This window comes from Polyodon spathula, chromosome 7, assembly GCF_017654505.1.
Source record: "Polyodon spathula isolate WHYD16114869_AA chromosome 7, ASM1765450v1, whole genome shotgun sequence".
Classification (NCBI taxonomy): domain Eukaryota; kingdom Metazoa; phylum Chordata; class Actinopteri; order Acipenseriformes; family Polyodontidae; genus Polyodon; species Polyodon spathula.
Genome location: NC_054540.1, coordinates 27,227,459 through 27,239,720, shown reverse-complemented (window position 1 = coordinate 27,239,720; position 12,262 = coordinate 27,227,459). Strand labels below are relative to the sequence as shown.

At 34.7% G+C, this 12,262-nt stretch overlaps 1 protein-coding gene across 1 annotated transcript in view; it reads right to left on the bottom strand.

Annotated features, from left to right (window-relative positions):
• LOC121318465 (EF-hand calcium-binding domain-containing protein 6-like) overlaps positions 1-11,978 on the bottom strand; it is a 29,176-nt gene extending 17,198 nt beyond the window's left edge. The window contains exons 1-11 of the mRNA XM_041255172.1: positions 11,649-11,978; positions 10,381-10,559; positions 9,728-9,954; positions 6,604-6,683; positions 5,832-5,898; positions 3,065-3,201; positions 2,845-2,957; positions 2,583-2,698; positions 527-675; positions 306-416; positions 20-140 (exon numbers count right to left, since the gene is read on the bottom strand). Of these exons, the coding sequence (XP_041111106.1) occupies positions 20-140; positions 306-416; positions 527-675; positions 2,583-2,698; positions 2,845-2,957; positions 3,065-3,201; positions 5,832-5,898; positions 6,604-6,683; positions 9,728-9,954; positions 10,381-10,559; positions 11,649-11,671 (1,323 nt within the window). The 5' untranslated portion in view covers positions 11,672-11,978. The remainder of the gene's footprint in view (positions 1-19; positions 141-305; positions 417-526; positions 676-2,582; positions 2,699-2,844; positions 2,958-3,064; positions 3,202-5,831; positions 5,899-6,603; positions 6,684-9,727; positions 9,955-10,380; positions 10,560-11,648) is intronic.
• Positions 11,979-12,262: the final 284 nt, after the last annotated feature.

Sequence of the window (12,262 nt, the reverse complement as noted above, 5' to 3'; positions counted from 1 at the left end):
AGATTAAACAGTTTCTTACATCATCAAACACGAGAAAGGCCTTCCTCAGAGAGGTGTGAGCTGTCTGGATGTGTCGTTGGAGCTTCAGAAGAATATCCCCTGAAGAAAACTTTTCATCAGCACCTCGGATTGAACTCACCCTTTTATAAAGGGAAATGGAAATTAAAGGGTTATTCAAACCTTATTTTATTCATGCTCATTTACTGAATTTAAAAAAAATATTGTGTTTCATTATTGGTTATGTATATAACCACACGCAACAGACAGTTACAACAAACAGACAGACAGTCAGATAGATATCTCACCTGTGATTTGATCTAACTGAAATTGTCTGGTCATTCCCAGGAGTTGCACAGTCTTTGAATTTAGCAAGAAATTGTTCCCATGCAATTTTACCAGTGGCTTTGAACCCAAACCTAAGTCAAAAACAAAAAATGAATTGCTTTGGTGTTTGAAAACAACAAGTTAATGTAACTAAAGCTGGTGTGTGCAAGTGTTTTTTATTTGTGGTTTATTTATTTATTACCGATTCATCAGTCCCTTGAAGGTGGCATCATTCATGGAAATCACAAAGTTACTAAGGATGCACTTCAGATCTTCAAAGGAGACAAACCCACTCTTGGTATCATCAAAAGCTTGCAAGGCTTTCAGAACATTCTGTTTGTTTAAGCACATCTATAATTCCAGAGATAAAAAAAAAACAACATTTTAATAAGCTAGATCAACTGCGATGAAATACTGGTTTCTGCAGGGATTTTATGTGGGTTGTGAAATGTATTAGCAAGAACACAGGGATTCAACAAGGACATTTACTTTACCGAGAGGTATTCAGAAATGAAGCCGGTGCACTTCTGCTAACATTTTCAGCATTCCTGTACTATAAAGGATGTCCCTCAATTAAATAAACATTTCCTGTCTCTTCCTATTGACATTTAATGGAAGTCACTTCCTGTAATGCAGAACTAGTTCTGTTGTGTAATTGAGTGTTTATATATGGGGAGCTTAAGTTGGAACTTTTGTTCACCCAGTGACACATCTAGCTGTTTTACCATTCCCTTTCACACTCTCAGAAAGAGTTTCAAATTGCATCTAGATTCACTAGCTACAAAATGCGGAGGAGTCATGTTGTACATTCAATAAAGCAGAATAGAAGTTACAAATCTGTAAGTCTTTGACACAACACAAAAAAGAAAAGGGAAACAAAATGAAGAGTGGTATAGGAGCTTTAGGGGTATATTCTCAAAGCATCTGACTTCAGTCTGCAATATACACCTGTTAATTTTTAAAAAGCTAAAACAAAATCAAAAATGTAATCTCTAATGCACTCAAGCACTGTCAATATAATTTCTTGTTTGTTAATATTAGCATAGAAGACTAAGTAGTGGATCATCTCACAACACGTCTTCTTTATCTTGTTTTTGTATTTTAAAAGTGTAACACCAGGAAGGGGCTCTATTTTAATAACCAATAGTAATCCCTAGAACCACAGGTTAACCTCTCTCCTGAAACTCATTTCTGCTTAGCTTCTGAAATCTAACAAGGATCTGATAGCTAGGTGGTATCACTGTAGGACATATTAATTAAACCCTCAATTTAAAATAAAGTGAAACACAAATTATGGAAAATTTGTTTCAATCCTGACTTCAGAAAGGGAACCAGTCACTTCAACCATGAAAAACTGTTGTACCACCATATGCTTCTCTCTAAAACACACATTTTTTGCTGCTTGGCAAGAAAAAAAGGCTTGTAATAAACCCTGGTAAAAATTAATCAGATGTTAATGATGTAATTTGAAATATGTGCATTTATTTTGTCAGCATTATAATCAGGCATGTATCTAAACTGGGGCAAACTAGAAGAAACGGATGCCTGGTGTATTAATAAAGGAAAATAGCCAGTAGGAACTAGACAATACGATGTCTCTTTTTTTAATCTCAGCTCTGATCAGTAAACCTCAGTGCAATGGCACACTACATTAACTGTCTCTATTCTTCTTTGCCAGTTCAATCTGTTTTCTTTGATTTTGCTCTGGTGCCTTTTTTCTTTCATTGGATCAAGGTAAGGTCTTCTGAAGGCTCAAGTCAAACTTCTGACCCTTATGGCAGTTCAATTGTTACTTTTTTTGTGCAGATGAAATTAAAATGGAAGAGTAGAGCTGTAATCTTTTCCCAAACTGTATGTCACATATATCACTAGCAAATGCAGAAACTAAACCAGAAAAGGACAGCACTGCTTAGGAACCTGCTTCTTAGCAGCAAACAAGAGTGGGCTAAAGACTAGGTCATGTGACAAAGTCAAACTCCAGCTGCTGATAGACTGCAGGTCTCCATCAAGATCCAAAAAGCCATGCATTAACCAAAATGCAAGGGCTCGTGTGCATTTTGAAAATATGATTGCTGTCCTTAAGGGGTCGAACACAACTGATTCCAGTCTTGATTTGAGGTATTCCACTGTATCTGTGCTGTTCATGACAGAATACATGACTATAAACACGGTACAGTACAGCACAGCACATTTCATACCTTAGACTGTTTTTTTCTTGCATAACATTAAAAAAAAAATTTTTAAAAAACAATTCTTACATTTTTCTGGAAAATCCTCTCAGTATCATCTAAAGCTTGTCCTTCGACAAAAATCAGCTGGTTCATATTTTTATGGTGTTTCTTTTGATCTTCTCGAACAGCTTCCCAATTCAGCACTGTAACCAACAAAGTTTTATTTTACATTAAAGAGCCAAAATGTGGAATACATAAATCACTTACAAATATTTACATAAGGGTGCTAATTACATGTATAGTGTAAAAGTGCACCCTGTTTGCTGAGTTCAAAACTGTTCTTCCTTACCTAACTGTGTGCCTTCTGGGACTGGCCTGTTGTTGATTTCAAGTCCAAGTTTCTGTAGAAATTCTGTGTAGGACAGTGTACCACTGTTACTCACATCAAAATGAGACCAAAGCCTGTGGAAACCAATATTACTTAGTCGCACAAATAATAGTAATTTCTATACATTTCTTTTGTCAGTTTGACCTTTAGAGTGTTTCTAATAGTACTTATTTTTACTTACTTGCTAAATTCCTTATTATTCATCTGGAAACAATAGCTCTCGATAACTCTCCTAAATTCATGCTTCTGAATACGTCCATCCCGGTTGTAATCAAAGAGTCGGAAGGCCCTTACTGTGTTTTTTAAGTTCTTGGACACCTGTCAATTAAAATAATGCATTTCTATTATAATAACAATAATGAAAAGTTACTATTTACTTCAACAAAAAAATTAAAATAAAAAAGAAAATGTTAGACATTAATATAGTGGACAAACAATATAACTGCCTTATAGTTTATCCTACTAGTATATTTCTTGCTAATGGTTCAATCATATTTAAAGGCTAAACCAGCAATATGTTTAATTAAACTGTAATAACACACTAATTGCACATAATGCAGTACTATGTAATATAATTAAATGTAAATGTTTCTATGTTATAATGGTCTTGGACACTTAAGTTTGCTGCTTTGTTCCGAAGCTTCTGCTACAGGGGAGATGACAGCTGGTGCCAATAGAAGCTGATTAAATCAGTATGCAACATTCTGCTGAGGCTCCAGGCAATCGATCAGACAGATACTAAATATATCACCCACACCCCTGGGGTAATGTCTTTCTTACATTTTTGCAATGCAAAGATCTTTCATTTTAATTGCAGCATTATTTGAACAATTCAGAGTTGCCCTACATGAATGGAGTGTAAGCAACATAAAATTAACCAATTTTGATTTTGTTTATTTTTGCCAAGCAGTAACATAAGGGATATATTATTCTGGGAGACAAGGGGAACACTGTATTCACTATTTTCTTACTAGAAAAGGCACAGTTACTGAGAATGTTAGGTACAGTATATATTATTACAGTTAATGAACATTGACCCCATACCAATCAATCTATTAAATACCACGAATCAACACCTTGTAGATTAGCATCTTATAACAAGTGGCCATACACAATTCGATCAAAACTAAACATGTGACTTTCAAGATATAGTCTTTAATAGCTCAATGAGATAATACAGTTAGACAAAGAAATGATGGCACTGCATTTTGAGGATGTCTTTCTGAAATTACACTGATGAAGTATTAACTTTTTAGATAATTATTTAAAATGCTAAGGAACAATCAGACCTTACTCTATCCATGGGCTGAAATATTAAGACCATATCTCGTCTGCTTGTTTTATCATTATTGCCTCTGAAGAATAGCTCTTGATTATCTCTTCTCTCATTGAATGCATTTCTGGTATTTGCTAATGTAGTGTTTCTCTTTTACGATGCCAATTCTCTGTTTACCAGCTGTACAAGCAGGCAGAGCTTCAGGCCTGGCATTCTGCCTACTGGCATGGAGAACTGCTTTTGATACTATTCAGTGTCCCTTTCATGTATTAATTAATAATATGTTACAGTTGTGCTTACTGTATTATAAAATATTAAACATAGTGCCCTGAGGTAAATATAATTAAGTAAAAGCCATTAAGCTGTCCAAGTTAACTAGACTGTAATTTAATTGCCACCAAATTCAATGAAGCATACTGTAGGTAGAAAATCAAGAGAAATGTTAATGCATGATCCAGCCTTTTCTTGAATGTTCTGTTTAGACTGGACTCTAGACTCTTGGCTTAAATTAAGTACTTATAGCCTATCACAGGCCTTGTTATCACACATTATTTACAATATCTTGTTATAATACATTTGCTTCTCTCCATGTAGCACAGATAAAGCATATTGTAAAATGATAGCTGGGAAAATGATGAACTTTCTTTCTTCAGTCAAGTGTGTGCCATGCTACACAGGCTAACTTTTGCCGTCAGGTTGAGTTATATTATGTTTATATTAATGTTTATATTATGTTTCTACAAATAGTATGTTGGATTAATATCAGAGAAAATGTATGTTTAAACTTTAATGTAGCAAAAATGGGAATTCTGAGTACATTAAACCATATGTATGATAGCTTTCTACTCATTTATGACGTGTTTTTAAGGGACTGTGTTTGATATTGATGTTAGAAGGTTAACAGTCAATCTTAGCAATCTGTCTCATGAGTGACGATGCGAGACAGAGCATAAGAGCTTATTTTTGGTTAAAATATCAGGATGGTCTAGAAGAAATATGTCGATCTGCTCATACTGTGATCCTAGTCAGCTATTTTCAAAGTTGTTTCCTCTAAGGTATAATTTGTAAAATACATTTTAGCGTAAAAAGCTTGACAAATAGACCTCATAGTTTTTTAATGCTGTGAATGCTAAGCTGTTTTTCTCTCTACATTTACAGCAACCAAAGTATTTGCTGCCATGAGGTGGTACCCAGTGGTGGTTAAAACAGGCTTCATGTGAAATGTGTGACAACTGGAACAACATTAATAAGACTGGAGATGATTGTTTACCTACCATCGTTATATAGTGATATAGTGATATAGAGTAATGGGGCATTTTAATTGGTGGTAATTGCCATGTTGTATAATGCAACGGCCGGATCGAGCCATTCTCTTCTCACACAGACATGTTGTGGACAAAGCAATATTTGTTTTGAATCTAAATCAAATTTCAGATTGGGGCTCAACCCTACATAAATATAAATATGTCGGTCTGGATCTTTCAAGAACTAAAGAGGTACTGTACGCCTACTCTTTTCACAAAAGGGAACTTTGCTGTCCGTGTGAATGCAAAATGTTGATATCAAAAGAATAGGTTTCCAGAGCAATATTATAGTGATTTTTGTTGAAATCACATCACCTTGTCTAATATTTTCATTTGTTTATACATTTTTTTATGCAGACACACCCTACCTTTTCTTTTATGTGACACAGGATTTCAGATAAGGTCTTGGTCTGGTTAGCTTTGCTTGAACTGCACCTGGAAGAAAAAAAGCAAACATCATTACAGTGTTTACTTACCAACAAGGTTGAGTACACTGTTTCACTCTCAAGCACTAGTGGCAACCATTGCTATAAACAATAGCACTGAAAGCATGAATAAAAATTTCTTATAGCTACATCTAAGTGACACTGGTTGATTTTACAAGATGGGAGATTGGACTATACAAATGAAGGTTTCGTCATATCAACAACTGATAGGATAAACATGCTAATCTCTCCCTGCATAATTACATTCAAACAAAGCAATGAAAGTGAAAGTAAACCATTATTCAATCCTTGTTAGCTTCAGAACACTTTCATTGCTCCCCATATTATTTCACAATTAAACATTTCATTTCCTTATTTGCTGACAATAAAACAAAATGAATTAATTTTAAAAAATCATGTTTTTATAACATGTGCTTCTTTTAAAATTGCAAAACTGAGATCTACATAGAAAATGCAAGAGCATGAATAATTTCATTAGCTACAACAGTTTTTAAAAATGCCATACAACAGAGGGTTGAGAAATATATTAACACTGGTGGAAGGAAGCTGAGAAGTGAGTTGCACAGGGATACATCTTCATAGTTGGGGGTCTGTTTTGCAGTCGGATCCAATCTGGCTTAAGCTGTACCAGTGTAGCATAGAGTAGTGTAGTGTACTTTTACTTGGTTATGCAGTTAGGCTGTTAAGATCTTACCTGCTAGTCACAGTTGAAAGTCTGCAAAATATTTTAAGAAACTCCATGTAAGGTATGGATCCATTACTTTTCATAGGAACCTTTAAAAGGAAATCGTAGTATTCTTGTTAGTCAATTGAAACCTGCCATTCATTTTTTACTTACTTGTTGAACACAGGTCTAACATGCCTTGTTGCCTTAACTCCTGGTGCTATTTGAATAACGCACTGAAAGAAAACACTTAGAATGTTATTTATTGTTGAGCTACACTGAAGGATAATGTTATTTTTGATGCTGACCACTTTTTCACCTGATACCAGTAAGGCTGTTTATAATCATTCAAAGCTAAACTTAAAACACTGACCTAATACTGTATGTACAAAGACAAAGTTCTCTATGTTTAATAAATACACCCAGACAGTTTTGTCAGATCTAAATGCATGCTCCAAGAAATAATCTTTTCATTGCAATTATTTGAGTTTTAAAATGTTTCTACCATCAACATTAACTGCTTGCTTAATAAATAATTGTTGGCATGTTTCTGATTCTGTATCTGTAGCTTTACAGCTTTATTCTCTCTGAACATAAGAAAAAAGAAAATTACATGCTTGGATCCCACAAGGCTCAAAGGATCTCACTTCTACAATTATAAAAAATAGCAACTGCTGTTCTCATTAAGTCAAGTTTTAGAATTCAGGAGTTTCAAAGTGAACAAAAGCCTTAACATATTCTCTGTTAATGCTTATAACAAACAGAATGAAACACTTTAGTTATAATCCCTGTAGTTAAACTATTATGAAAGCACACTGAACTCAGAAACTTCACAGCAATGTAACTAATATAGCTGGGCTAAACGTAGTTATATAACATAGTTGTATTGTTAATGTGTGGCTGGACCATAACAGTTAATGTATAAAACATAGTTACAGTGTTATTGTATAGCTGAACTATAATATCGTTATATAACATTTATATTATTATCATAGTTACTGTATGTAAGTTGCACTGTTAGCATTTAGCTGAGCTATAACATAGTTAAGTTGAGAAAATGCATTCTAATATATTTTTAATATATTTTTTCTCCATGTGGTCAGATACACATGCTGTCCTTCACCATACATTTTTAGTGGTAAATGCTTTTACACATGTATTTACAGCCAACCTGGATCACAATTACCAAACTCAAAAAAGGCAAATCTTTATTTAGCAAATTGGTAACCTTTGTACACTATTCACTACTGGCAACCATAAATAATTTTGCACCTCCACCCCTAAGCCTGACTGATACATGTTGCAGCCTAGATCTGGAGTGTAATGTGTTATTTGACAGTTTCATATTTTGACAGTAGGCCATGACTACCATTTCTGACTCCAACTTTGATACTCTTATTAAAACCTAAAGCATCCTGCACCAGAGCAATAATGGCTTGTTTCACAGCAAGATTACTTTGTTATATTTCACATACACTTTCATTTTCATTTTTTTCATGGATTGTTAGATCTGTTCTTCAAAGACACTGCCAGTTTGTTGTGGTGTCAGAAATTATAAATTCCCTTCTGGGAGTGATAAGCTTGTAAATTCTACAGCGCTGTGATCACTGGCCTTCCTCTGACAGACAGATACAAAACTAATGCAGAAACAAGCTTGGAGCAGTCTGGAAGCGCAACAGCAAATATTAGTAAGAGAAGATGCAATGTAGGCTAGAAAGAACATAAAAGCTTGAACTTCAGTGTGACATATTGTATTAAGCAAAACTACTGAAAATGATTGATATCAATTTGACTTTTTGGTGATTTATCTAAGGCACAGTAGCTTTTTTATGCACATATGGTCCAAATGGGTAAAATCAGAAATGAAAGGGTATCTTTATTATATTAGATTCTCAGTGAAAGAAATGAACATAACCACACCCCTCGTGCCCTAAGCTATAGATGAAATGTAGGTCAATATTCTACCTCATACAGAACTATAAACTCATTTTCCTGATGCCAAGAAATGTGTGTGTGTGTGTGTGTGTGTGTGTGTGTGTGTGTGTGTGTGTGTGTCTGTGTGTGTGACTATGTGTTAGCTGCTTAATGAGCCATTAGAACCAGAGCACACACTTCTCAAAGAACTCACATCAGTGTATTTTATTACTAGGGTGCAATAAGTTCCACTGGTAGGAGGGTGTGACAGGGAGACCCTGTCTGTGTTTGTTTACACTGAGGAGAAAAGCGTCCGCTCTGCAGGAACTACTACACAAAACCCTTCCACTCCAAGACGGTGCTCATGAATGCATTGCCAAGCCGAGGCCGAGTGAAAAGGCCGTTTGCAGAGGCAGGAGTTGTCGAGAGGCGGCTGGGACTCCAGGAGCACAGAAGTAGGTCAGTTTAGAGGATGGTGATCCCAAACAGTGTATAGATAGGGTTTGTATAGGGTAATAGGTTCCTGGAGAGGGACGGTCCTTTTAATGGGACCAGTGCTCGTCATTTGTGTGGCAAACTTTTATTTTTAGCTTTGTTTTCTTTTGTTTTCTTTATTAAATGTGGCACTAGGGCTACCATTGCTAGTACCCTAGTGTCAGCACTTGTATTGATATTAAATCTGAGCGCCTGTGCCTGCCTTGTTCAATGACGACCCACACACGTAAGGAGGGATTTAGCATTTATGGCAGATTTTCCACAATTGTATAAAGTGTCCATTTGTGACACCTGCTGGGAGATTAGTGTAATGAAACAGCTATGACTCTCTCTTCTATAAAATGATTAACAAACGTATACCCCTTTTTATTTATAAAGTGCTTTACCATTTTATCATGCTTAACTACACCTATTCACGCTTTATCATGATCTCACTATAAATATATACTATATTTATCATGGTATTTATCATGCCATATATACTATATTTATCACAACAATCTGATTAGCAAGCAACCCTGCTTTTCAAATGTTTTTGCAAACATTTTAACATCCTCATTGTGTAGGAAGTTCATTTAAAAAGAAAAAAAAAGACGTATTTTTTGTTGAAGAAAAATCAATTAGTACATTTTCAAAGCAGTGTCAATTCAAATTTGTTTAATTTCCCAGCCAGGATATATAGACCACTGATTTAGGCCTTGAGTTCTGTTTTGTTCATTAGTACACATCCAACATATTCACCCACCTTGGCCAATAGTTCCTCAAACTGCCCCTCTGTAAGTGGGAGAAGGAAGCTTTCCACCACACTACGGAACTCCCCTTTAGTGACAGTCAGATTGTACTCTACATCATACACCTGGAATGCTCTTTTCAAGTCATCCTGCTTTTCTGGTGTTCTTTTCTGAAGAATACACTCAATATCTGCCATGGAGAGGCTTGGGTCTGGGGTAGATCTAACTGAGGTCCCAGTACCTAAAATAAAGAATGCCAGGTATCACAAAGAGATCCATAGAGTCTGTGTCATTCAGTATTCAGAGAACTTTAATCTTTAAAACTGGCTTGCACACCTATCACTAGTCCCTAAATAAAACACAGGCAATGCAACTGTTTTTGGTGTTTGTTGAGGCTGTGTCATGAACCTTCTTTTTACTGTGAGATGATGTAAACTTACCCAATATACTTTATCAAGGGGATAGTCTTAAAAAGAAAATTTTGACAAAATATGAATTATTAGTCATTAAATAGAAACTCTGTACCATGTAGTTAGCAATCAGTAGATTGTAGATTCCTGCTGCAATATTAATCACAAACCTCTTGCAGGCTCACACGAGGGTAAAACGATCATCAATGTGTTGTAATGTATTTATATTTTTCTGTGTTTTATGCTTTGAACCTTACTTGTAGCTGATCTTCTGGACATTTGGCTGGCATTTCGTGATGGGCATCTTCCAGGGGTGGACTGTCTTGAAACAATCCTGATCCCATGAGAATGGGGACGCAGACCATCCACAGTTATGGGGGTTAATGGTACAGTAGTCATCATCATTTGTGTATAATGGCCTTTACAGTGTTCTTCACTAAAATAATGATATAACAAACAACAGCTCAGGACATCCTTCTGTGTGAAAACTAATAAGTTATAGAGTCCATTAGCACAGTGTCTGTGTTTTTAATTAGTAATGGAACTGGGTCTTGTTTCAGATAGGAAGACTTAAATTAGATCAGACAAAATAAATTATTATGAATTATTTTAATTAGTTTAATTTAGTGTAGCTTCTATTAAATTACATCTTTTACATTTTTTAATGACTTTGGATTTGTGACTGTTTGCCTGCTTTTACTACATTTGAATGTTTGTTTTCATTGTCTCATGAAAGTTTGTTAAACTGGGTCATGAACAGCACTATAAAGTTTTTAGATCCTCAGATAAACTTTACAGAAACTAGGGGAAAATAAGCTGTGTAAAAACAGGGTTCTGCTACTTTATGTTTCATGTTACTGTATACACATTTGAACACATTTAAAAAGGAATGCAAATGTGCTTTTTTTCTTCATTTAAAAATAAGCAAGTTATAGATTCCCATTTGTTCTTATGACCTGATGTCATTACATTCTATGCATGCAAACATATATTTTAACAGAAATCAGGGCTTTATATCAAAAGAAAAAAAAAAAAACTTGAAATAATACAAATTAATTTCAGATTTATTTTCATCTCTTTTAGCACAGTGACTCCTGAAAAATCATCACAGCTATAGAAAATACTTGTTGGGAGAGACAGTGTTTTAAACTTGTTTTTCTTCAAGAAAATTGTAATGTAATTATTATTATTATTATTATTATTATTATTATTATTATTATTATTATTATTATTATTATTTTCTATTTCCTAAACCAGTATTCCGTTTTACAGAATGTCACTTATCTAATCTGTGTTCTGTGAAAGTTTTCAAACTCCATTGAAAAATGGCTTACTTTTGCTGTTGACATTACCCTCATCCTTTCTTTGTTCAAATGTTTTTTTTTTTTTTTTTTTTTTTTACTAGTTGCTCTAAGCATTTCGAGGCGAGTTTCAAATGAATGTGATACCTGTTTTGGTTGAATGTTAGTTTTGGTTGAATGTTAATCTTTGAACATTCTAGAAAGGGGTTGTTTTACATTCTTACCTTTCTGGCCTTCGTTTTTTCATATGGCTTTGTTGTTAATATTTAGCGTTGTCCTGTGTTTTCTTGTCTCTCCGTCTGATTACATTTACACTTGGAGAGTTTCAAGAGACGCTATCTTGTTGTCATGGTAATATAACTCACCCCATTCTTTCCTGATTGGTGTTATGTTGACTCCGCCCAACAGAACCTTTTTCTGATTGGGCAAAACTTTGAGACTCAAGTGCACTTTTTGTCCCAGAAGAAACCGTGGGCGGTAAAAAAAAAAAAAAAAAAATCACTATTGCTTTTATCTATTCCAAAAAAGAACCTACTAATTATTTCTCTTATATTTATATTTATAATTAGCTGATAGCTATATACAAAATGAGTAGGTTACCTCGTGACTTTTGTATTAGGACTACTTGTTGTATTAGTATGTATAATAGAATTTGATTTTAAAGTCACACCTTATTCAGTCAGACAGACAGCATCTGTAGCAAGTTTCATCACAATTGTAGAAGTGGTTCTCAGTACACACATAAGTACATATGCCTGCATCCACTATTCTCGGTGGCAGGCGTATCCACCCCCATTAGGGAAAAATAAAAACATTTCCTTAGTTTCCTGAGATACTA